This window comes from Podarcis vaucheri, assembly GCF_965113315.1.
Source record: "Podarcis vaucheri genome assembly, chromosome: 1".
Classification (NCBI taxonomy): Eukaryota; Metazoa; Chordata; class Lepidosauria; order Squamata; family Lacertidae; genus Podarcis; species Podarcis vaucheri.
The window spans coordinates 127667692-127694503 of NC_138759.1; the positions used below are offsets into that span (position 1 = coordinate 127667692).

At 41.0% G+C, this 26812-nt stretch overlaps 2 protein-coding genes across 10 annotated transcripts in view; both read left to right on the plus strand.

Moving 5' to 3' along the window:
- TMEM237 (transmembrane protein 237) overlaps positions 1-5467 on the plus strand; it is a 30764-nt gene extending 25297 nt beyond the window's left edge. For 8 of the 9 annotated variants that reach the window (XR_014214736.1, XM_082204255.1, XM_082204260.1 and 5 more), the window contains one exon: positions 4442-5467. Coding sequence is in view for 7 of the 9 variants with exons in the window: in XM_082204255.1 (XP_082060381.1) it covers positions 4442-4509 (68 nt within the window). In the remaining 2 variants the exon portion in view is untranslated. The remainder of the gene's footprint in view (positions 1-4441) is intronic. The other variant, XR_014214737.1, reaches the window with a different exon arrangement.
- Positions 5468-6815: 1348 nt separating this feature from the next.
- Positions 6816-26812, plus strand: part of C2CD6 (C2 calcium dependent domain containing 6) — a 39178-nt gene continuing 19181 nt past the window's right edge. The window contains exons 1-8 of the mRNA XM_082236035.1: positions 6816-7278; positions 8993-9079; positions 16933-16984; positions 18244-18383; positions 19938-20060; positions 21627-21671; positions 23371-23439; positions 24651-24760. Of these exons, the coding sequence (XP_082092161.1) occupies positions 7006-7278; positions 8993-9079; positions 16933-16984; positions 18244-18383; positions 19938-20060; positions 21627-21671; positions 23371-23439; positions 24651-24760 (899 nt within the window). The 5' untranslated portion in view covers positions 6816-7005. The remainder of the gene's footprint in view (positions 7279-8992; positions 9080-16932; positions 16985-18243; positions 18384-19937; positions 20061-21626; positions 21672-23370; positions 23440-24650; positions 24761-26812) is intronic.

The window sequence follows — 26812 nt, forward strand, 5'->3', positions numbered from 1 at the left end:
GGAAAGGCGGTCCCGTAGGTACGAGGGTCCTAGGCTGTGAAGGGCTTTAAAGGTCAAAAGCAGCACCTTTAATCTGACCCTGTACTCCACCGGGAGCCAGTGCAGCTTGAAAAGCACTGGGTGAATATGCTCCCATGGCAGAGACCCCGTGAGGAGCCTCGCTGCAGCATTCTGCACCCGCTGGAGTTTCTGTGACAGCTTCAAGGGCAGCCCCACATAGAGCGAATTACAGTAGCCAAGCCTGGAGATGACTGTCGCATGGATCGCTGTGGCCAGGTCGGGGCGGGAAAGGTAGGGGACCAACTGCTTGATGCGGCGAAGGTGGAAAAATGTCGCCTTGGCTGTTGCTGTCACTTGCGCCTCCATAGAAAGGGAGGCGTCAAGGATTACACCCAAACTCTTTAACGGTTTTCCAAAACCTATATTCTCATAAAATTAACTTAGTCACTTAACATCTTTATTTCTTTCCCAATTTAAATTTCAACATATTAATTTATCACGTTACATATTTAAATCCTAAGCCTATCTGGTATTTGCAAGCTTTTCCAATTAATTTAACTTAACATATTTAACTAAATAATCTTTAAATTCCGTCCATTCTTCCTGGTAATCCTCCTCCTTCTGATCACGGACTCTTCCAGTCAGGTCGGCTAGTTCCGAAAAGTCCATCATCTTCATCTGCCAATCTTCCACTGTTGGTATTTCTTGTGTTTTCCAATTCTTAGCTAATAGAATTCGAGCAGCAGTTGTGGCATACAAAAATAATTTGACATCTTTCTTGGGAAATTCTAAACCTGTTATTCCAAGAAGAAAGGCCTCAGGTTTCTTAATAAATGTATATTTCAACATTTTTTTCAATTCATTATAAATCTTCTCCCAGAAGTCTTTCACCTCGGGGCAGGTCCACCACATATGATAGAAGGTACCTTCTTTTTCTTTACATTTCCAACATAGATTATCACAGGTTTGATAAATCTTTGCTAATTTAACAGGGGTCAGATACCATCTATACATCACTTTCATTATGTTTTCCTTTAACATTGTACATGCAGTGAACTTAACCCCTTTCTTCCACAATCTTTCCCAATCCTCAAACATTATGTTGTGTCCTACATCTCTTGCCCAATCTATCATCACTGATTTAACTTGTTCATCTTTTGTATGCCACTCCAACAATAAATTATACATTTTAAACAGATTTTTAACTTTAGAATCCAACTTCAAAAGACAGCATGGATCGGTGCTGACAGCAATCCTCACTTCATCCATTTGCAGGCACAGCTTGGATTCAAATCTGTTTGCAGGTGGTTTGAATCCAAACCATGCCTACAAATGGGCAGCTTCAAAAGGGGGTTGCTGTTGGTGCCGATCATCTGATCGCTGTTGTGAGCCCTCGTGCCAGTGATCAATCAGAAGCACACTTTAAGCTCCTGTTTATCACGTTGCATCTGTTTAGTTACCTGCCCCATACCCGATGTCACGGTGTGGGGTGGGTCAGTCGGGTTTGGGGTAAAAATCACAATGACCTTTGCTGGCCCTAAGTAGTTAGGCCTGTAGGCTAGAGATTTAGAGCAAATGCTGAGACTGCGGCAAGAGTATTGTTAGCCAAGAAATGGAAACAAGAAGAAATTCCGATGAAGGAAGAACGGCAGACGAAATTAATGGACTATGCAGAATTGGACAAAATGACAGGAAGGATTCGAAACCTGTGGGACCAGAGATTTACAGAAGATTGGAAGAAATATATGAATTATTTGAAGAGCAACTGTAATCAACAAGGACTACAAGAAGTTTTGTAAAGAGAAATATACGAAGTGTTACAAAGTAGAAGAAGATAGAGATATTGGTTATGAGTTTGAAATGTAATAGGGAAGAAATGCATACTGAGAGATTAGATTAGAAAATTTTCAGACAGGATTGATGGAAGTCAAAAAATTGAATAAGATGTAAAAGTATGTTTAATTACTGTTGAAAATGATATGTTAAAAAAACATACATATATATATATATATATATTTGCTTTCGTAGATTTTCACGGGTACAGGAATGCAGGTTTTGGTGTCTTCGGGTGTCTTCCCGTGTAAGAGTCGGGGTGTCTGTGCGACGTTTCGACGAGGTCTCACTCGTCATCTTCAGGCTGGTGCTTTCGGCTTCTTGTTACTGGAACAGAGCAGAGTCTGGTGTTTGAGTTCCTATAAATACTGTTGAGGGGTGTGGTGTATAGCCTCCAACGTTCTGGGCAGAGAGGAAGTTCCTAAATTAGTGTGCCTTTTCTTCTTTTGTTCCTTAATTACTTGAGGGATATCTTGGGTGATTTCATGAGTGATATTCTGAATATCACTGGGTGGGTCATTAAGTGTAGATTAGTTGCTAAAGCTTTCGTGTCTTGACCTCTTGAGCTTGTGAAGAGTTTTTCTGAGAAGATGGCTGTGCTGCATTTAGTTGTGCTCTGGCTTGGCTTCGTGTATAGGGGCGAGCTATGGTTTTGTGCCTTGTGCCAGCCAGATCTGTGTAGGGATTGCAGGGGGGTGCAGCATCCGGAGGTGCCACTATAGTTTGGTAACTGGATGGAGTCTGTAATATGTCTGTGGAGAGGGTCTGGGTTTGGGTCTGGTGTGGTTGATTGGTGACGGCGTTCTGTGTGCCTCTGGTTCTGGTGTCGGTTTTTGTGGGGAGGGCTAATTTCCAGATGTCTGGCAGGCGGGACGTGTCGTCACGCTTGTTCATGTTGTGAGGGTGTTTCTCTATCTCGATGGCTTCCATGATTATTCTCTTGTGGTGATGTTCCATGTTAAAGAGCAATTTGGAATCTGCAAAATTAATTTCGTGTCCTGTTTCTTTCATGTGTTGGAAAAGAGAGGAAGTTTTTTCTTCTTTTTTGACGGCATTCTTGTGTTCTGCGATACGTGCATTTATTCGTCTGTTTGTTTGTCCAATGTACGTGGCTGGGCAGACTTTGCAGGGTATTTCATAGACCCCTTGGTTTTCCAGCTGGATTTTGTCTTTTGGGTTTCTGAGGATATTGGCTATTTTTTGGTTGGTGCAGAAGGCTGTTTTGATATTGTGTTTATGGAGGATTTTGCTGATTTTGTCTGTAGTGCTGACAAAGACCACTTGACAACTGAGTTACAGAATCTCTCAAATGTGTTAATCGCCAATGGATACCAGAAAAACAGGGTTACGAAGCTAATCCAAAAAGAAACACCCCCCAAAAACCAAGACACAGAAGAAAACAATGGCATGGCCCTCCTTCCTTATATCAAGGGCACTACAGACAAAATCAGCAAAATCCTCCATAAACACAATATCAAAACAGCCTTCTGCACCAACCAAAAAATAGCCAATATCCTCAGAAACCCAAAAGACAAAATCCAGCTGGAAAACCAAGGGGTCTATGAAATACCCTGCAAAGTCTGCCCAGCCACGTACATTGGACAAACAAACAGACGAATAAATGCACGTATCGCAGAACACAAGAATGCCGTCAAAAAAGAAGAAAAAACTTCCTCTCTTTTCCAACACATGAAAGAAACAGGACACGAAATTAATTTTGCAGATTCCAAATTGCTCTTTAACATGGAACATCACCACAAGAGAATAATCATGGAAGCCATCGAGATAGAGAAACACCCTCACAACATGAACAAGCGTGACGACACGTCCCGCCTGCCAGACATCTGGAAATTAGCCCTCCCCACAAAAACCGACACCAGAACCAGAGGCACACAGAACGCCGTCACCAATCAACCACACCAGACCCAAACCCAGACCCTCTCCACAGACATATTACAGACTCCATCCAGTTACCAAACTATAGTGGCACCTCCGGATGCTGCACCCCCCTGCAATCCCTACACAGATCTGGCTGGCACAAGGCACAAAACCATAGCTCGCCCCTATACACGAAGCCAAGCCAGAGCACAACTAAATGCAGCACAGCCATCTTCTCAGAAAAACTCTTCACAAGCTCAAGAGGTCAAGACACGAAAGCTTTAGCAACTAATCTACACTTAATGACCCACCCAGTGATATTCAGAATATCACTCATGAAATCACCCAAGATATCCCTCAAGTAATTAAGGAACAAAAGAAGAAAAGGCACACTAATTTAGGAACTTCCTCTCTGCCCAGAACGTTGGAGGCTATACACCACACCCCTCAACAGTATTTATAGGAACTCAAACACCAGACTCTGCTCTGTTCCAGTAACAAGAAGCCGAAAGCACCAGCCTGAAGATGACGAGTGAGACCTCGTCGAAACGTCGCACAGACACCCCGACTCTTACACGGGAAGACACCCGAAGACACCAAAACCTGCATATATATATATATATATATATATGCTAAGACACTTAGGGGGCATTCAGAGTTTGATGCTGACGAAAATTGTATGTTTTCAACTGTATTCTAATGTTCCCTACTGTTTTGCCTTTTCTTGCAGAACTGATGTTTAATGCTGAAGTAGAAGAATATCCCCCACCAGATAAAGAAGCCAAAGTGTCTTCATAGCACAGAGACCCTCTTCAAATACAATTGTTATGATGGCTTAGTATTATCTATTTGTATTTCTGTTTAATACTTTTTATATTTAAAATGTATTTTTCCATTGTATAGGGTTGTGGGTTTTTTGCATAACTTATAATTATGTTTATTTTAAAATGTCAATAGTTTTTTAAATGGTAGGACAGTGTCAAAGTTTACTTTTTTCTTAGGAATATTCTAAAATTACTCTCTAAATATCTAGTTTTGCTGATGCAAGGAGACACATGGAACAGGAAACTTAAAAGAATCTTTGTAGCACATTTCTTCCCTTTTAATAATCTGCATTTTGGTAGCCATATTTTCACAGAATTGAGAGCACATTGACATTCAAAATATCACAACAACTTTAGTGCCAATTTGTCTTAAAAAAAATAAATCAGGAATTAAAATGCATATTTAAATCATTCGTTTCAGCAGCATAAATAACTCATTGAAAAGTTTGCAAAATGTCTTTACAAATTTGTGCTGCTCCATAGTCACAGCTGCTGGCACTCATAAACCATGTTTGTATTGTACTGCTTAATTTATAAATCTAGCTGAACAAGTATATAAATTTGTTTATCAGTTCTTACAGAGTTATTATTGCATTACTTGGAAGTAATTATAGATTTCAGAAGTTCATTGTTTCATATCATGACCAATTCCAGTTAAATGTGTACTCCTAATTTAATTTGTTGGGTTGGGTAGGTTCCCTTATGATATAATGTACTTACACAAATGTTTCATACAAATGAAGAACTAGTAACTTGTATTTCAAATGGAAGTGTAAGCAGAAATAGACTCTGCCAATTCTTAAGCCTCCCTCATGATATCACTGATTTTGAAACTCCAAATTGGTTTTTAAAATAAGTGTTCTCTAAGTCTACCTCTTGTACAACATTGTAAAATTTAAACATTTGTGCAAATAAAAAATCAGCTCTTTTAATTAATGTGCCTCATATGATACCTTCTTATTCCAACAGACTTTTGGCAACTGGTTGCTTTTAATGAAAGTGCCCAACTGTTTTTCTAGTAATCTGTGTTTTTAATATTTTATTTAAATGTACATGGGTGCACACACACACACTTTTAATTCCATTAATGTTCAGTTGTTTTTAATGCTTGCCCCCCTCCCATGTTTTTAGTTATTCCTGTTTTATTTATGTGGGAGGGGGTTTATTAATTTGTGTTTTATTATGTATTTTGTGTTCTCGTTTTCTATTTTTACATCGTGAACTGCCCTACGATCTTCAGCTGAAGGGTGGTATACAAACTTAAGAAACAATCATAATCGTAATTTGCAAGCGCCCATGAGTTCCTGTCTAGAAAAAAGGCAAAGTATAAACAAACAAGATAGATTGTTGAAATGCTATTTTTTGTTTATTATCGAGTCCCCATCTGGGGAAATGGCAAGGTACAGATAAATACATGCCCCATTTACGTATGTACGGTATATGTATGTATAGATAGGTAGTTCTAATTCGATTCACGTTTAATTGTCTTTTGTATGTCTGCATTGTTGTATGTATATAGTTCTAATTCATGTTTAATTGTCTTTCGTACATGTGCATTGTATGTATATAGTTCTAATTCATGTTTGTCTTGTATGCGTGCATTGTATGAATATAGTTATAATTCACGTTTAATTCTTTCGTATGTGTGCATTGTTGTATGTATATAGTTCTAATTCATATAGTTCTAATGTATATAGTTCTAATTCATGTTTGTCTTTTGTATGTGTGCATTGTATGAATATAGTTATAATTCACGTTTAATTCTTTCGTATGTGTGCATTGTTGTATGTACATAGTTCTAATTCATTTTTAATTGTCTTTCGTACATGTGCATTGTTGGATGTATATAGTTCTAATTCATGTTTGTCTTTCCTATGTGTGCATGTATAGTTAGTTCTATTCAATGTTTAATTGCCTTTTGTATGTGTTCACTGTTGTATGTATAGTTCTAATTCGATTCATATTTAGTTGGTTTCTAAATAATTGTCGTCGTTCTCTCTCCCCAAAAAATGCTTTAGCTATTCCTATTTTACCTGTAAGCCGCCGTGAGTCCCCGTTTGGGAAAAAGGGCGGGGTACAAATAGTTATAATAATGATAATGACAACAACGCCCCGCTTGCGGGCTTCCCAGTGGTACCCAGCTGCTCTCAAAAGCTAAACTAACCTGTTACCATTAATTTCCCATTTTTTATGAGGCGTTACTGGTGTGTGTGTGGGGGGGGTCGCCTGCGCCCCGCAGCCCCAGGCCCCCTTTATGTGAGGCGGCCGCCGCCGAGCAGCCAAATTGTGACGCCGCCTGAGGGGGGGAAAGCGCCGCCGGAGAAGGCGACGGAGAAGGCGGCAGCAAAGCCGGGGCTGCCGGCGGGCGCGTCCTCCCCAACCGGAGGGAGATGAGAAAGAACCAAGGGCTTCCTTGGCCCTCCCGCCGCCGCCGCCACCACCGGCCATCGTAGCCGCCGCCGCCGCCGCCATGCGGAGCCTCTTCGGCCGCAAGGCAGCCGAGCCTCCGAACCGGGGCGCCCCGGCCGACGACACCCCGCCGCCGCCCAGCTCCGCCCCCCGCGCGAGCGTCACCTCCAGCGGCGGCGCCGAAGCCTCGCCCTCCGCCGTCGCGCCCTGCTCCTCCTTGTCGACCATCCTCCGCCTGCGAGGCCTCGGCTTCGGCCAGAACGATAGCGTCGGCGCCGAAGGAGGCCCCTCGGCCGAAAAGTTCAAGGGGGAAAGGGCCCGCTCCCTCCTCATGGTACTACTACTCAGGGAAGAAGTGCCCCTGAGCGTGTGCAGAGCGCAGTGTCCTCAAAGAACTCAGGGCGCCATTTCATGGGGCTTGAGGCCAGAGAGGATGGGGGCAGACTTCCCTCGTCGCCCTCCTCCTCAGAGACATTTTGCCACCTGAGGCAGAGCCCAAAATGGCGCCCGCCCTCCTACCTGGGAAAGAGGCATGAGGGGAAATGTGCTTCAGGAACCCAGGGAGTGGGGGGATAAAGATTTGCTAGTCCTGCCTTGTGAGGTGGGCGCCTCGCCTCACGGGCGAGCCAGCTCTGCGTTTTCAAAGGGAGTTGGGAAGAGAAACATGGCTCCATACCTGCTTTGGGGGATGTTGGTTTGGCCCCTGGCCAGTATCCTGCCCATCCTTTCGTGGCTCTGCTGATGCTGACGTTTCCGCCTTACGGTCTTCTCCAGGCCTCCCCAAATGCAGATGCAACTTTATTTCGAAATGTACTGCTCTCGTAAAAAAAATTTGACGCGTGCTCGCCGTTCCTACAGAAAAGAGCCCCTTTCTCTACGTCAAATCGCGTGCATAGAGACCATAGACCAGAGCGCTCACGTCTTCCAATAGGTGCATTCGCTGGTTTTGTGGAAGGGGGTGCAAGGGAGAGAAACCTGGCACCCCTCGACTCCACAAGCTCAGGCGATGCTATAAGAAAGGGGCTCTTTACGTATGTAGGCTTTGTATGGTGCAACTGGCGCATGGAAGAGCCTACACCCGTCTGTGTGTAGAGGTCGATTTGCACCCATGTGCTGAGGTTACGGAGTGGGCCAGTGTGCAAGTACCTGCTCCCTTCTCAAATCCAAGCAACATAATTTTGAAGGTGTGGATGGGGCTTTTGAGAAGCAGAACTTCCATAGTCCAGCATTCCACCCTTTCTGCATCTCGGCTATGCCTGTGCTAGAATGCTGGCTTCTATTATGACGTAAATTCATTTTGTCTGTCTGGTGCAAAAGTGACCGCTTTTTAGACGTTTCTTCTAAACAGTGTGCCGTGGTTTAAGTACATGCCAAATCCCAGATTTTTGGGTGGCTTGGAAGTACCTTGATTATCAAATCTCCCAAGCAGATGTCCTCCCTTCAGTTTTTTTCCTTTGATGGAGCCCAGCCTCTGCTTTGGCCGCTGTTTGTGCCTAATTTCAGCTTCCTAGCTAGTACTAGAATAACAATCATGTTGGGATAAATGGCACTCCTCTTCCCAGTTAAATCTATATTTGGACATCGGAATTTACACTCTGTTCAGAAGATGGAGGCCTTGCCTATAGACCTGTGATCTTGAGTGTGTAGCCCCAGAACTATGAGGTCCAGATTGTGAGCCCTAATATTTGCTTTGCTTTAAGAACTACTCTCAAAGCCCCCATTGCATACATTCTAAGTCAAAATGTATGAGAAGTTAGTTGAGCAATGGAAAGATTCCACTCCCAATCCAATTTAGTTCCTTTATGTCAGTTCATCCACATACCCCTTCTGGATGTCCTGTCGGCCCACCTGCTAGATTAATGTGACTCAAATTTTAGGAGTCAATGTCTTTGGCCATACTGCAGGCGTTCAATTTAGTATGTGGCAAAATGAATTGTACATGCCATGTAGATCAAATGTTCAAATTATGTGCAAAGCTAAGTTGCTTCAGGTTGCAGTACCTACTATTTTTAGTTAATTACAGAGCCTAATTTTCCATTTTTTTATAGATGTTAATGAGAAATCAGAAGGCATCTGAAGAATCAACGGTTAATCAGCAACTTGATGTACATAATTTAATTCCTTGTGGTGATGTGGTACGTAGATTAAGTATGTTCACGTTATTATTTTTCCATAGAATTTTCCTTTTTACTTTACCTATTAGTACTATGAGACTGCAAATAAGTTTTGATGACTAAGCTAGGGAATGAGATTTTCTTTGAGAAGTTGCCTTACTTTCTCCTTTCATTAGACTGTTAATAACTTCTTACAAATACTAATAGCCTGGTCTCAGATACATTGGGTTAGCATACAGTATATGCCTGTGATGCAGTTATAAAGGCACTGGTGTAACTTTGTAGTGCTTCATTGTGATTCTCATAGTGTTAACCTAGCATAGAGCTTCAAGTCTTGGGCTGGAAATTGTATGAACAAGTAAGCAACATGGGTAACACAAGCAAGTACATTTTTCTTCTGCTTCTTGGAACCTAAAAAGAACTTAGCCACATTTGGTGTTGTTTAAAAAAGTAAAAACTGATGTACAGCACCACCTCATGCTACAACTGACATTAGAAAAAGGCTTCCATTGGTCTCATGAAAAATCACCTCCATTTCATGGCTGCATTTGTTCTTACGAAAAAAAAATTGCAACTCCCCCATTTACATATGTTCGGTATGTGTGCAACTGTGCACACGGGCATATTTGTGACCGAAAAACATCACAAAAAGGGGCAGAACAGGGTGTTTGTGGGGGGTTTTCTGTGGTGTTTCAAATATGCGGTACATGATTTCACTGATGTAATGGTGTAATTTCAGAATGTAAATGGTGGGGAATGCCTGAAAAGAAGGCAAGAGTATTGAGATGTGGCACAGACCAGTATCTCAAATTAAGAAGGAGATGACGGTTGAATAAAACCACCTAATGTGAAGGACCATCCTTTTTTTTTTTTTTTTTGCATTTTAAAATTTTATTAATTTCCCATTATATATACATTATATCCGTATTTAATACATCTCGTACAATTTGGACTTCCTTCAACGTCGTTGACATTCATTCGTATTTGTTTCTTTATAACGCATTCAGATCATTCATATTGCCATTCTTGCCTCCCTTCATACATTATTTCCATTAAGCAATACTTATTAGTGCTTTACAGTGCCTCTTTAAATCCCACTAGCGTTGTATTTACATAACATTTATTCTCCAGATAACCCGCAAATTTCCCCCAGTCTTCAATAAATTTTTGATCCTTAGTATATCTAATTTTCCCTGTTAATTTGTCCAACTCAGCATATTCAGTCAATTTTAACCTCCACTCTGCTACCGTTGGCATTTCTTCCTGCTTCCACCTCTGCGCTATCACAATTCTGGCTGCCGTTACCGCATACTGGAAGAGTTTACAATCCTTTCTTTTGATGTCCTTTCCCACAATACCTAATAAAAAAGCTTCTGGCTTTTTTACAAAAGTATAACTTAACATTTTTTTCATTTCATTGTAAATTTCGTCCCAAAATTTTTTAACTTTCTTACACTCCCACCATAAATGATAGAACGTCCCTTCTTTTTGTTTACATTTCCAGCATTTGTTATCTGTTTTATACATCTTAGCCAATTTTACGGGTGTCATATACCACCTATATAGCATCTTCATCACATTTTCCCTCAGTAGCGCACATGCCGTAAATTTTATATTCACTCTCCACAGTTTTTCCCAATTCTTCAGTTGGATGTCATAGCCGAAATCCCTTGCCCATTGTATCATCCCAGATTTTACTTCCTTGTCTTTCGTATTCCATTCTAACAATATTTTGTACATATTTGACAGATTTTTATAGTCATTGTTTATTATCCCTTTCTGAAATATCGATTCCTTTTCTTCGTAACCCCTCTCTTTCACCTCTTTTTTAAATATTTCATTTATCTGAAAATAGTGCAGCCAATCATATGTGTATATTTTAACCTGATCGTATGGTTTTACCTTCCACTTCCCTCCTTCCTTCATAACCATTTCTCCATACGTGCCCCACTTTTCCCTCATATTGACTTTCTTTACACTTATCAACTCCAATGGGGATAACCAATGTGGGGTTTTCGGTTCTAGTATATTTTTGTATCTGTCCCAGACCTCTATTAATGGTCCCTTAAAGATGTGGCTACAAAATCCCTTGTGCACTCTCTTTTTATCCCTCCACAGATACGCGTGCCACCCAAATTTGTTGTTGTATCCTTCCAAGTCTAATAACTCTTTATCCTCCAACTTTACCCATTCTTTTATCCAGCAAAGACATGCTGCTTCATAATACAGTCTCATGTCTGGTAAGGCGAAGCCCCCTCTTTCTGTTGTATCTGTTAGTAACTTAAATTTAATTCTGGGCTTCTTTCCTTCCCAGACATATCTAGAGATCGCCTTTTGCCATTCTTTAAAGTCTTTTGTACCTTTTATTATGGGTATCGTTTGGAATAAAAATAGCATTCTAGGGTGCACCATCATTTTGACCATAGATATTCTTCCCCAGAATGATAATTTCATCCTGGCCCAGACCTCCAGATCTTTTTTAATTCCATTCCAAACCGGGGTGTAATTATTTTGATATAAATCAATATTTTTGTTGGTGAGCCAGAGTCCTAGATATTTTACCTTTTTAACGACTTCGATTTCTGTTTGTTGCTGTATTAGTTCTATCTTGTCCTGGTCCAGATTTTTAACAATCATTTTTGTCTTACTCTTATTCAATTTAAATCCTGCTAACTTCCCAAATTTCTCCATCTCCTCCAAAATTTCCTTTATACTTTCTATAGGTTCTTCCACCATTAAGACCACATCATCGGCATAAGCTTTAACTTTATACTCATTTGAACCTAATGTTATTCCCTTAATTTGTTTATTTTGTCTTATTGCATTTAGCAAAACTTCCAAGACCACAATGAAAAGCAACGGCGAAAGCGGACAGCCCTGTCTTGTTCCTTTAGATATTTTTATGTCTTCAGTAATAACATTATTTATTATCAGTCTCGCCTTCTGTTCTGTATAGATTGCTTTTATACCGTTCCAGAACTCTTGGCCCACCTCCATTAATTCCAAATTTCTCAACATAAAGTCCCAGGCTACGTTATCGAAGGCTTTCTCCGCATCTACGGAAATTAGGCTGGCTGGTTTATCACATCTATCCGATAAATACTCTATTAAGTTAATTATACTTCTTGTATTGTTTTTTATTTGCCTGCCCGGTAGAAAGCCCGCTTGGTCTTCGTGTATAATTTTTATTAATATCTTTTTTAACCTTTTAGCTAGAATTCCGGCGAAGATCTTATAATCCGTGTTTAATAAGGAAATGGATCTGTAATTTTTTACTTGAGTTGGGTCCGAGTCTTGTTTTGGAATTATTGTGATAAATGCCTCCTTCCATGTATTTGGAATCTCTCTTTCTTTTAGTGTGTTATTCATTACATCAATTAACGGAGTCATCAATATGTCCTTCATTTCTTTATAGTAACTCGATGTGAACCCATCTGGGCCCGGAGCTTTCCCTCTTTTCAATTCTTTTATCACTTCTTCTACCTCTTCTCTGAAAATTGGGGCATTTAGCCTTTCTCTTTGATCTGTCGAAATCTTCCTCACCATTTTTTCTTTTAAATATCTTTCTATCTTCCTTTTGTTGTTCCTATCTTTATTCCTATATAGTTGCTCATAGAAGTCCAAGAATCCTCTTCTAATTCCTTTCGGGTCAGTTATTTCTTCTCCATTTATTTGTAATTTGTTGATTGTATTTTGTTCCTTTCTCCTTTTGACTTGCCAAGCGAGCCATTTTCCTGACTTGTTGGCGAATTCGAAGTTTTTCTGTCTTAGCCTTTTGATATTCCACTCAACCTCCTTATTTATTAGCATTGCAAATTGAGTTTGGAGGGACTTTATTTCCTGCAATATCCTCTCATTATTCGGTTTTTTAATCAATTTTTGTTCATAGTCCATGATCTGTCTCAAAATCTCTTTAGTTCTTTTTTCTTTGTTATTTCTTTTCCACACATTTTGTTGGATAAAAAGACCCCTCATTACTGCCTTACTCGCGTCCCATACTACACTTGCTTTTACCCCTTTGTCCAAGTTATCCAGAAAGTACTCAAGTAGTTTCTTCCGTATTTTTTCAACAAACTTTTGGTCATCCCATAGGTTATCGTTTAGTCTCCATCTAAAAGTTCGTTCTTCAGCTCCCCTCATCTCCATTATTATAGGGTTATGATCGGAGATAACTTTGGCCTGGATTTCAATTTTTATAATTTTTGGTGTCAGTTCATTTGATATCCATATTTGATCTAATCTTGACATCGATTGATTCGGTTCTGAGTGGTATGTGAATTGTTTCTCCAAGGGGTGTCTCAATCTCCATATATCTACTAAATTACAGTTCTTAATCATTTCAAAAAATGTCTTAGGTAATTTCCCTCCTTTTGTCTTCATCTTCCTTAATCTGTCTATTTCAGTTGAGACCACCCCGTTCATATCTCCCATTATTATAATTTTTTGATCCATGTATTCAAATAATTTCTCTTCCAATAATCTAAAAAATTCTGTTTTATTCCCATTTGGTGCGTAGATCCCAACTATTATCAGTATTTCGCCTTGCCATTTAATACGGACTGCTATTATTCTTCCTTCCTCATCCTTAAATAATTGGTGTGATTCGATGTTGTTTTTGATATAGAGTACTACACCTCTTTTTTTCCCTTTGTCCGAGGATATGAATTCATTCCCTAACCTCTTATTAATAAGGATTTTCCTATGTTTCTTGGCCACATGTGTTTCTTGAAGGCATATGATATCCAAATTTTTCTTTTTTAGGATACGTTCGATTCCATTCCGTTTTTTCTTATCGTTCATTCCATTAATATTCCAATTCCATAATTTTAATGTCATATTTCTTAACACTAATCAGATTTGGGTATTACCCTATATCCTTTCTGTCTCTTCTCCTTCTTCCTCCTCTTCGTCTTCCTCTAATTCTCCTCTGCTATGTTCTTCTTCTTCACCCAATTCTAGCTCTTCCCTCAGTTTGAGTCCGCCTTCCGCACCTTTAGGCTCCTCCTCTCCCAACTGAAGCTCTTTGTATCTTCTTGTAAACTTTCCTATTTCCTCGGGGCTAGTCAATCTTCTTTTAACACCTTTGTAGAAAAATGAGACACCTTCCGGAAATTCCCATCGAAAGTCAATCCTATTTTTCTTAAGCAATTGCACTAGTGGTTTATAGGGTTCTCTTCGTTTCAACAGCCTTATTGGAATATCTTTAAATATAATTATGTAGTTTCCATCAATATATAATCTCTTTTCCCTGTTCCTTTGCAAAATCAGGTTTCTCATCTCTCTATCTTTAAATATAACTAAACAGTCCCCTGGAAGTTTCCTAGCTTTATTTGATTTGATTTTCATTCTGTATGCATTTTGTATTGTCCTCGCCACATCTTCCTCCGCCAGCTCCATCCACTGTGCTATTTCCTTTATTAGTCTTTCTTTTATATTTTCATTTTGTACTTCCGGGATTTGCCTCAGTCTTAAATTAGTCTCCCTCTGTTTTAGTTCATTCATTGCGATAGAGTCTTTTATTTCTTCCTGTATTTTATTTAGGTCTGCTATCTCATTCCTCATCTTTTCTTCTTCTCGCTTCATTTCTTTCATTTCCTGCTTTGTCTTTTTTAATCCCTCATCCACTCTTTTTGAGACCTCCTTAATCTGTCCTTTCAGTTCACTTACTGTCTCCTCTATCTTTTTGTCCATTTTCCCAATTTTATTATCCACCTGTTCTAGTTTTGTTTCTAAAAAATTTTCACTTTGCTTTATTTCTGCGAACATCCTCAATATTTCTGTTCTAAATTCTGTTTCTTGTTTTGAGGCTCTCCTATCTGTTGGGGTTCCCCCCTCAGCCCCTTTCTTTTGAGTATGTGACATTCTCCTAAGCCTCGGGAATTCCTTTATTCCACTAAGTATTTTTTTTTTCCTAATCGGTCCTTCCTATATAAATATTCCTATCCTTGTAATTAGGTTATTCAATTAACCACCAAATTAGTATTAGCCGCCAAAGATAGTATAAACCCCCTTGTATATTAACAGCATATAATTACAAATGACAATTGACCAAAAAGCACAGCAGAAACCACAAAACCCAGCTTCCTTAACCGTTCGTCTTGACCAATGTGCTTAGATGTTATCCCCCCTTCCTGGAATTTGAGGGAGGTTAGTTATTTATCAATCCTAATAGTGTCCTGTTTGTAGTCTTCTCGCCCCTATTCGGGCTAATCCAACCAGACGTTCGTCAGAGGCTTAACTTATAAAGTTCTGTGTCCCGATATAGTCCATGTGGAGTTAACCAGAGTGTTTGAAGACACTTTACTTGACACTTCCAAAATACTCCAAATTTAAATTTGACAAATTTAAGTGTTGACTTAAGTGTAATTATCAATATTCATATTAGATATCCTTATTCAAATGTGTCTTTACTACACAGGTCAAGGTATGCAGTTCAGTTGTCTTCTTTTTTTTTTTTTTTCACTGAACCTAAAAAGCCTCCCCTTAGATTTTCCAAGATTGGGGTGTGTTGTTTAAACTTAGCCCACCAAGGGGGGTCGTTCCCTTTCAAGCTTAGGAGTAGGGTTCTTAGATAATTGGATAATTAATTTTTCCTGTTTGTTTGTTTTTCCTAACTGTCCTTCTTAAGTTCCTGACTCTTTCAGCAACTTAAAAGCTGAGGCAGAAAGGAGGGATAGTAAATAGAAAAAGAGTCCCAGGACGTCAGCGCAGTCGTTCAGAGTATTTTATCTTCCCTTTCTCTGCCTCTTTTAAAGCCGCTTAATATAACGCTTCACCAAAGTCTTAACAGTAGTCCTCTTTGTATTTCGCTTATCTTAGTTGCTATATCGACTGGATTTTCCCTTCTATCGCAGCTTTTCTCTGCCCTCCCTCGGTTATCTCTCCTTTCTCCTTTGCTTCCGGAGAAAGTTTCTTTTTAACTTTGAGTCTATGGGAGAGACAGAAACAGTAGCCGCTAGCGGCAACTTACTTTCTCCTTCGGCTCTGCAAGCCGCGCTGCGTCTTTTTTCTATGAAGTCAAACTGACGTTAAACTCGGATTCTTCTCTTTCTACTCAGATACTTCCTTATCTTCTCCTCTCACGTTATTTTCAACGCTCCTTTCAGTATCTGAGTTTCTTTGTAACGAGAGCGGGGCGCTTAGCCTTGCAGGCTCGGGGCTTCGCTGGTTCGCCGCTGTAATGGCTGCCCAATTTGCTCGCCGCCCGTTCCGTCGCTCTCTTCACCTTTATTCAAAGGCTACCTGACGACCAGACGAACGGCACCTCGGCACTGCTGGGTACCTGGACCTCTGAACACCCTCCAGAGGTTTAGCAGGAGGTTTTTTTCGCCCTCAAAACCTCCCAAATCGGCTGAAGAAGCTAGGGTTCTCTCCGCAGAAAAAACCCTCGCCTGCAACCAGATCCGCGCCCCACCGGAAGTCTCCAATGTGAAGGACCATCCTGCTTATTCTCTGTTAAGGGTGGAAGTACGTACGGATAGCAAGAAAAATGTAGATGCACCAAATTTCAATATGAATTGCAGTTCTAAATGAGGTCTGACGTACCTGAAAATTCCATAAATCCCAAGGCTGAAATCTTACGCTTACTTAGCAGAGAGTAAGTCCTCCTGAACACAGTGATACATACTTCCAAGTAAATATGCAGAGGAGCATGCTGCTATCTTGTCATCATGTTGGAACATAAATTAGTGAGCTTATCACATACACCCAATGCACAGAACACTGAAGCATTAGATTTCAGGGGGGAAATAGTAGAGAATTCCAGGATTTTGCCCTGTACCTTAAAGCTTGTGCGTAACTGCAATGTGCTTTTTATAAGTTGTGGTTATAATCAAGTTAATTTAGTCATAATATAACATTTCATATTCTAATAGAATGGCTTGTTGGCAGTTAGTGTGAAGAAGTGCAAAGATTTTACCCCCAAATGTATCCTTTTTCTGTTCTATTAGCCCTGCAGTAGGAAGCATACTGGTAAGCCTATTAAGATCTTTGATGATCTCTGGCGAGCTAGGGACAAAGGTGAAAGCTGTTTCCTAGTTCTTCTGGATCTCTCAGCAGCTTTTAATACCATCGACCATGACATCCTTCTGGACTGTCTCTGGGAGCTGGGGGCACTGTTATACAGTGGTTCCGCTCCTTCCTCCTGGGCTGTGTTCAGAAAGTAGTGTTGGGGGATGAGTGTTCAGACCCCTGGGCTGCCTGGGAGTCACTATGGACTTGCAGCTGTCCCTGGAGGTGCAGGTCAATTCTGTGTCCAGGGCAGCTATCTACCAGCTCCATCTGGTACGCAGACTGAGACCCTATCTGCCCGTGGAATATCTTGCCAATCTCCCACTTGGACTACTACTTGGGGCTACCTTTGAAGGTGACCCTTCAACTACAACTAATCCAGAATGCGGCAGCTAGACTGGTAACTGGGAGTGGCTGCCAAGACCACATAACACTGGTCCTGAAAGACCTACATTGGCTCCCAGTATGTTTCCGGGAACAATTCAAAGTGTTGGTGCTGACCATTAAAGCCCTAAACGGCCTCAGCCCAGTATACCTGAAGGAGCATCTCCACCCCCATTGGGTGAGGTCCAGCGCTGAGGGCCTTCTGGCAGTTCCCTCACTGCGAGAAGTGAAGTTACAGGGAACCAGGCAGAGGGCCTTCTCGGTAGTGGCGCCCGCCCTGTGGAATACCCTCCCACTGATGTCAAATAAATAAACAACTACCTGACTTAGAAGACATGTGAAGGCAGCCCTGTTTAGGGAAGCTTTTAATATTTGATGAATTATTGTATTTTAATATTTTGCTGGAAGCCGCCCAGAGTGGTTGGGGAAACCCAGCCAGATCGGTGGGGTATTGATGATGATAATAGTAATAATAATAATATTAATAATAATAATATAAATCAGGGAAATAATGCATAGGAAATTGCTCCCACAGCACCACTGCTCCAGTCAAATTTGGAGCCCCCATAGTTACAAACACTGGGAAATCTGAACATGGATCTCTATATGTTACCTGCTTTAGCCTTTATTCCCATTGCTGTCAATGAAACTTGTACATACAAGCTGCTAACTAGATGTTGTAACTTGCTGCTCATAATTTTCTTTAGCACTATTACGCAATGCACATCTTCCTTTTATGGTCACTTGCCCACCAGAAAGATTTGTGCTTCCTTAACATGAGATTCTTTCAGTTGATATTAAAAATGACACCTACTTACTGATTCGCATTAGCATTGATAAAATCATGAAATGCACAAATCCCCAAGTCTTCCGACCAAGCAAGAAGCAAATTCCGATTAATTTCGGAGACGTGAGATATTTTTCTCTGAAGGTATGTTTCTGCTTTTCTTGCGCTTCAATCTTCTTAAAGCTACCTGTCTGAGAATCTTAGTAGCTTTTATTGATAGAACTGCTGTGATGTCAGAGAGGTCACAAGTGTGGGGAAGTGGCGGAGGACAGGATTCTTGTGCTTTTATTCAGGGCTGGCCCAAGACGTTTTGGCAACTGAGGCAAACCACAAAATGATGCCTCCCCACCCACCAGGGAAGAAAGGGGGAGTGGAGGCTTACATCAGGAATTGGCGGGCTAAAGTTCTACATTGGGAACAAGGGGGGAGCAAAGATCTGCTCTGGGGACAAGCGGGAAGAGCAGCGGCAGCAACAGAAGGCCATGCATTCCTTTTAGGCCACAGTGTTCCGTGCGATGGTCACCTCCAGGCTTTACTACTGTAATTCGCTCTACGCAGGGCTGCCCTTGAAGCTGTCCCAGAAACTCCAGCGGGTGCAGAATGCTGCAGCGAGGCTCCTCACGGGGTCTCTGCCATGGGAGCATATTCACCCAGTGCTTTTCAAGCTGCACTGGCTCCCGGTGGAGTACAGGGTCAGATTTAAGGTGCTGGTTTTGACCTTTAAAGCCCTTCACGGCCTGGGACCCTCGTACCTACGGGACCGCCTCTCCCGGTATGCCCCACAGAGAGCCTCAAGGTCCATAAATAGCAACACCCTAGTGGTCCCGGGCCCTAAGGAAGTTAGATTAGCTTCAACCAGAGCCAGGGCCTTTTCAACACTGGCTCCGGCCTGGTGGAACGCTCTGCCTCATGAGACCAGGGCCCTGCAGGATCTGATTTCTTTCCGCAGGGCCTGTAAGACAGAGTTGTTCCACCTGGCCTTTGGCTTGGAGCCAATTTGATTCCCTCCCCCTCTTTCTTTTTCCTTTTTCCTTTCTCCTCCTGTGATGAGGATGCATTTTAATATTTTAATGTTTCAATATTTTAATGTTGTATTTTAATGTTGTTTTTAAGTTGTATTCATTCAACTTCTTTTTATTATTGCTTGTTAGCCGCCCTGAGCCTGGTCTTGGCTGGGGAGGGCGGGGTATTAATTATTATTATTATTATTATTAGCAAGATCTGCTGCCCTGAAGATCCTGCTACCAGAGGTGGTTGTTTCACCCTGCCTCATGGATAGGTCAGCCCTGCTTTATTAGTTGTGCAGAAAAGGGAGTTCCAGGAGGTGTGCCTTGCATAAGAAACTCCACCTGCTGAAGTACCTTCTGCACAGCTATTAAAGGTATAGGGACCCTGTGCTCTTCTCTTGGCCACTCCATAGGAGAAGCTTGGAAGCTTAAGTGGATAATCTTGTTTGTTTTTATTTCACAACATAAATAGGATGGGACTGAAAAGATGGGGTAGGGCCCTGGCATGCAATTTTTTGGACTTGGCTGTCTAGGTCAGCCAAAATTTGTGGACTCCTGTTTTTATTCTGGAGGTGGCTCCTGTGACACCTGTACTACGAAGGCTCTTGCAAATAGGTTACATTTCCTGTAGCTTCTTTTAGGAATAAATTGTGCTCAAGTCAATATGTTTACCCCATGTTTTGTTTTTCAGGTTCCAAAGCAGAGAAGTGATCCTAGGAATAGGATTACTTTAGAGCTGGTGGGCTTTGATGGTCCAAAAGACTTTCCAAGGCTCTATGGGAATGCAAACATGCATCTTTATGAAGTCATTCAAGTGAGTATAACAAAAAGAGATTCTCTTATATGTGGATTATACAGGTTATGCTTTGAAACAGAGGACCATAAATACGTATGAAATATTAATTCCTGTTGTAAAAATATTAATCTCTGCTAGGTGTTTTACATAATCAGAATTGATAAGTTATGTAACACTTTCCCTTAAATTCAAATAAACAATGCATAAAGGTTCCTTCTTGATAAGTCTTTCAGTCACTTGGTCACAGTGCAAGATTACTACACTTCTCCATTCCCCATTTGGTGCCAGAGTTTAGGTTCTAAAATTCTAGCTGGGACATCCAAGTCTTTAAGGCAGAATTCAGCTAATTATTCCTGTCAGCAGAAGCCCATGCAAGGATGCCTGCTTGCACAACAGTGCACTCCCCAAAGTAGTTTGGCTGGGTAGGTGGGTCTGGAGAACCTCTGGAACAGTGCACAGGATGAGGAGAGCAGGCATCATTCAATGTGGCAAGCCAAAATGCTTACAATGATGGAACCGTCAGAAGAGTGTGACTTTCAGAGACTTACCATAATATTGCCTCCAAATTGAGGAGTGGTACACCTCTGAATAAGGCATGCTTGGTACAAGTAATAGGGGAAGGCTTAACACTAGAAGACATCTTGTTGACCACTTTTGAAAACAGACGGCTAATTTTGGTCTGATCCAGCTAGGCTCTTCTTCATACACTTAACAGACAGATAGCTCACTCATGGTTGTGCATATGCACCAGTTAGTGGAAACCAACCATTTATGTGTATCTGAGTTACAAATGTGGATTCATAATCAGAATATCCAGAAATACACCTGGCAATTGCAGACTTTTCTAAACCTGCGGCCTTTCATTTGGAAAGATTTCTTTCCCGAAGGCCTTTAGGTAGGTATTCTTCTATGCAACAGCTGCAGCTCGGATTTTGGTGGCAAAGGGGTGGAAGGAACAAAAAGCCATGACAATCACGGACTGGCATTACAAGCTACAAGAATTTGCTGAAATGGCACAGTTAACAAATACCCTGAGAGCAATTCAAAACAAAAAATTATGGAAAAGTGGGATAGATATAAAACATATGTTCAAAAATACAGTAAAGGTTTGCTGTCTATGCTAGCATTTGATTGACGTTGGAGTGAGACTGAGTTGAGAAAAAAGACTAAGAGCACATAATGATATAGGAATGCATTAGATAAAATGTAAAGAAATATACAATAATAGGAGTACATTCATTTGTAAAAAAGGAATATACAACGGGATAGACAGGAAGGCTAGTGTGTTGGTATGTATATGATTTGGGGGGGGGGATGTTTTTGGTTTTTTTTCCTTGGTTCTTTTTTTGGTTTCATTTTCTTGCTAGGTATATAACATTTGTATATGATTTTTGTATACATGTTGGAAATTATAGTAAGTCCTGTAATGTAATATGACAACGTTTACAGATGTAATATAAGAATGTTAACAAATAAATAAAATGCAAATTAAAAAAATAATAATGGAAAGATTTGTTTCAAGATCTTTATGTAGTGAACAGTAGAGAAGCTCTCGAATTGTTTGCATTCTTCTCTCCCATTCAGAAACAGTCCTTCATTGAAACATGTGCTTTTAGAATCAGAAATATGGTAAGACATTTTTGTTAATTGCATATTGTACAATGGTCGTAAAAAAACCCCACACAACCTATCTTAAGTGCCTCGTCTAATTTGAACTGCAGCTTTGTAATTGAGGGAAAGCTTCAAATCATTGCACTGAGGATATGTGAGAGGGAAAGAGAGAGACTATTGATTAGAGCTGCTGTCTATAAATCTGGATAATTGAAAGCAAAGCCGCAAGGTTTCTGCTGGTTGTGTTTCAAACCACTCTGGATTACTTGCTGCCAGTCAGTGTAATAGACAATATGAGCTAGATGGATCAATGGTCTGACTCAGTATGAGTCATTGTCCTATGTTCTTGTGACCTAGTAAATTTCAGACCCAAGGGAACAAACTCTTCTGTAGCCCTTTTTTCTCTGTAAGCATGAAACCGACTTGATTAGAAGCTTTGTGTTTATAAACAGAGGAGGTTATTGGTAATGAATTTTTCTGCTTATCTTGCCTTTATTGGTGTGTGCATAATTGTAAACAGCAGCACAGGAACTCACGGAGACAGCAAGAAAATGAAGAATACTTTTATAGTCACAGCCTTGTTTTTTTCTGCGTATGTATTTTAAAAGGAGTGATGTCACAATCTGTTGTTCAATATTTTTAAACCACATTGTTGAACACTTGCATTTTAGAGGTTAGCTTTCTGTGGGCTGTACAGTAGTATTTCACCTTTCAGAAACTCCCATCCATCTTGGACTCCCTTCTCTTTGAGTACCGTATTTTTCGCTCTATAAGACGCACCAGACCACAAGACGCACCTAGTTTTTGGAGGAGGAAAACAAGAAAAAAAATATTCTGAATCTCAGAAGCCAGAACAGCAAGAGGGATTGCTGTGCAGTGAAAGCAGCAATCCCTCTTGCTGTTCTGGCTTCTGGGATAGCTGTGCAGCCTGCATTCACTCCATAACACACACACACATTTCCCCTTACTTTTTCGGAGTGAAAAAGTGAGTCTTACAGAGCAAAAAATAAGGTATTTCTGACTATGAGATCTCACCCAGTAGTTCCTTAAGCTTTTTGAAATCAGCCTTTGTAAAGTCCAGAGTGCATCTTCAACTACTCTCAGCCTTCCCTTGTCTGTGTATAATGAAATCCAAGAGGATATGATCACTTCCTCCCAAAGTTCCCAGCACTTCCACTTCACTGATCAGTTCCTCCCTGTTGGTGAGGACCAAGGCCGGGATAAGATGATCCCCTTGTTGTTTCTTCCACCTTTCCTTCCTCGGGTGCTTATGCAAAAGTTTCCAGACCAACATTGATGCAGCTTCTTTCTTTGGGTCCTGGCTACAGTGATACCTCGGGTTACATACGCTTCAGGTTACAGACTCCGCTAACCCAGAAATCGCACAGTGGCGGCGGGACAGCAGTGGGAGGCCCCATTAGCTAAAGTGGTGCTTCAGGTTAAGAACAGTTTCAGGTTAAGAACAGACCTCTGGAACGAATTAAGTACGTAACCCGAGGTACCACTGTATAAGGACGCAGAACTGAGCTTGTTATTACTATTTCTGCATAGTTTTCCTTTTTGTTTAATTGCTGTTGCAGGGAAGGACTTACCATGGTTTTTTTTAAAACTCAATAATTCTGTTCTTATTATACCTGTGATAGTTTGCCATAAAATAACTTTAAATTTAATTTGCAATGGGAATTGTTATGCTAAGAAGGGATTTTTATACCTACAGGTGTTCTGCACAGCAGAAGTGGAATATATGTTCTGCTATGGATGTCTTGGATATGGATATTCACATCAGGTCTTGTCTCTCTTTGCTGAAGTAGATGATTTGAATTTGAATCACAAAGCTGAAAGGGACCAGAATATCATGAAGCCTAGCAGCCCTCCCATGTAGTGTAAATTACTTTCCAGCCCACAGGTCAACTCACAGAATATTATTTGTAGTGTTTTATAGGCAGAGAGTGAGCAAACGAGATTCACCATGCTAAAGATTGCCATTCCTTAAACAGTTCCAAATGGTTCAGTAGACATCCTAGGGAAGATTCCTTCTCAGTCTCATATTAATGAGTGAATTCAGGAAGCACCATCCGGTCTATGCTATCCAACATTCTGCCTCTTAAAAATGTTTTCTAACCTAAACTGCCCAAGTTGTTTGTTTGCTTATTTTAAACAAACTTCTGATTGTGTATTACAAAATGAGGCGAGGAGACCTGGCAGTGCAGTATAATTTTATTGTACAGAACAGAGATGAAAATGAGGCTTGTTTTTCAACCATAAAAGGTCCTATCAAGGTGGGACTAATTCACTCCCAACTAGTCACAAACTGGAAAAGCAAAATGAATAGTGTACACAGACACTTAAAGGGGGGGTGATTACTTTCTCTAATGAGCTAATCACGCCAAGACTGGATGGATGAATGATGGCATTTGGGGTACAGCCGATATATATTTATTGAGAAGTCAGTGGTCCTCATGCATGCATGTCTTTTGCAGCATCTATACGACGCCATTGACATAAAAATGACAGTCCATTTAATCTGGGTTGACCCTTTCTGGAGGAAATACGATAAGGTTTTTAGTTTAATCCACCCAGTTTGCCATTTACCCTGTTGCAATATCTCAGTGACATGTTTGCCATTTAAGCCCCTATCTGGATGCCACTCTTGCTTTTTGAGACAGAACTTTCAGCTCCTTTCAAGCCTCTGTTGAAGTCTACGTCTACTCTTCCCCGCTTGCCATTATTTCTGTCTCTCATAGAGACAGCCAGATAATAACCCATGAAAAGGGTCTACAATTCCATAACAGCTCCCTGTGAGTAGGAACAGAATTGCAAGAATACTTCTGACAATGAGTAGCTATAGAAACTTTGCCTGTCTCCCATGCATAATCAGGGGGTAGAGAGACTATTGGAGGTCATGGAACATAATCTGAAGTACCACTTTATGCTATGTTTTATTAGCTATCTCAGCATTCATCCTTATTGATTGCCATAAATGGCTTTGTTTTGCAGCTAAAACTGCCAGGTGCGGATCCTGCAAAGGCTGTGGCATATTCCATGTTTCTGCGGGTTCCCCCTCCAGAAGACAGAAAGGACAAAATAAGGCAACAATTCTTGACATCTAACTAGATTTGTTTCAATATGTAATGGACTCTGTTTTATAATGCTATGCATACAGTCAGTCATATGTTTTAGAATCGGACCCACATGGTGATATCTAATGTTAGCCGTACTCAGAGTAGACCCATTGATTTAAGACCACTGATTTCAATGTGCCTACTTTGAACATTACTTAGCTGGATATCACCCATAGGGTTTTAGATGTATGCAGATATGAGGGTCTGTTTACATCTTACGGTGGAAATGAGTTCCCATTTCAAATTATGGGATTCCAATGGGATGTATCCAGCTAAGTCATACATTGAAATCAGTGGATCTACTTTGAGAATGACTTGGTCAGATACAGCACAATAAATATTCTGTCTCACACACTCTCCTTTCATTAGGTATATGTGAAGACTTAGGAGGGTGCAGTTCTTGTGTGAAACCCTAGCAGCACTAGGCAACCCCAAAGTCTATGTGAAACAAGGGTTTACCTGAATGTTGCCACGAAAATTTCTGGTGTATTCTGGCTTTGTCTATCATAAAATCTTAACTCTAGAACACTTACCTTACATCTGAAAACTACCAGATTACTACACCAAACCAGGATAATCTGCTCCACAGGTGGGGCAAGGCTGCTGGTGTATTTTGCCCGCAGAGGCTTCCCCTGTGCCCCACTTTTCTTTTTCCCAGCTCCCTCCCCTCTCTTACCTCTGGCTGCTGTGTGTCTGTATCTGTGTGTGAAAGAGTGAAGGGGGACAGTGCATGTAAGTGCAAGCCCACTGCCCATTGCCAAATGCTGCCCTTAGCTCACCCCCGCTGCCTTCGCAAAACAATTTAAGCCCGTAAGTTACAGCACGGTGTGCAGCAGCCAAGCTTCAGAGACTTTTCCATGGGCGCTTCCAGGCTGTTGCTATTTTTGAGTGGTGTATCAGCAAAGGGCTTGTGCACCTTTACCTTTTGCCCTGCTCTTTCCAGGGACAGGCCCACACTTTAAAACCCTGTGTGCAAGCGCTGCGTTTTTCTTTATGCCCCAGAGCTTTCCCCACAAGAGCTGCTCCCTGCTCTTTAAAACTGGATTGGAGCAAACAGTGATTTGGGTTTTCCATGGATTGTTGTTTGCTCCGATTCAGCTTTAAAGAGAGGGTTTTCACAGGGAAAGCTTGGGGGGGGCACTTGGACATGGAACTTTGCAGTGGAGACTGTGGGAAGCAAACCTTCTCCCCAAAATCCAACTTAGTGATAAGGATAAATGTAGTGGAAAGTGAGGATAACATTTGCTAGATGCAATGTCATATAACCTCACTACAGACAAATCAAAATGACTGCTCAGTAAAAAGCTGTTGTTGTCTAGGCTCCTCACAGACTTTGTGCTAACAAATCAGGATGAATACTCAATAAACAGATGGACTGTGTATAAGTTCTGGTTTATATGGTTCCAATTGGTGGCTGAGAGAATAGCCACATCCCAAGGATGCTACAAGGTTTTATATTTCACACAAGACTCCCCACTTGTGTCCAGTGAAAGAAACCTTCTATGAAAAGTCCTTACCTGGCTTCCTGTTTCAGCATTTGGCAGTGGCGCTTAATGGATAAAGTTTTGTTCATCAGCAAAGAAATGTCTAACTTTAACATGCAGTCATGAGACATCAGACCTCTACAAATCTGGTAGTGTCAAAGGAGCGACTGCTTCCTTCTCTCCATGAGCCATGCTGTACCCAGACTGTTGAGAATTGCATAGATTCAGCCACACATCCATGATCTCTGCAAATTGCATAGCACCCAGACAAAAAAAAATCTTCTTGTCTGCTCCAAAGCTCACCTTAGCATGAACCCTAATATGCTCCTTCGCTGAAACAAAAAGGGTGTATATATAAACTCAAATAACCTTCCCTTTTCCTTAACTTTTTTTACTTCTGAATCAAAATCATATTGGAAACTTATTTTTCTTGCAAATATATAGGGGACTTCAGCAACAAGGGTGACCATCAGAGTAGCAGCCCATGTGGCAGGGTGAAGGGGGAGAATCTTTCCATTGTGATCATCTCCATAGGCAACATTTGAATGCCTTA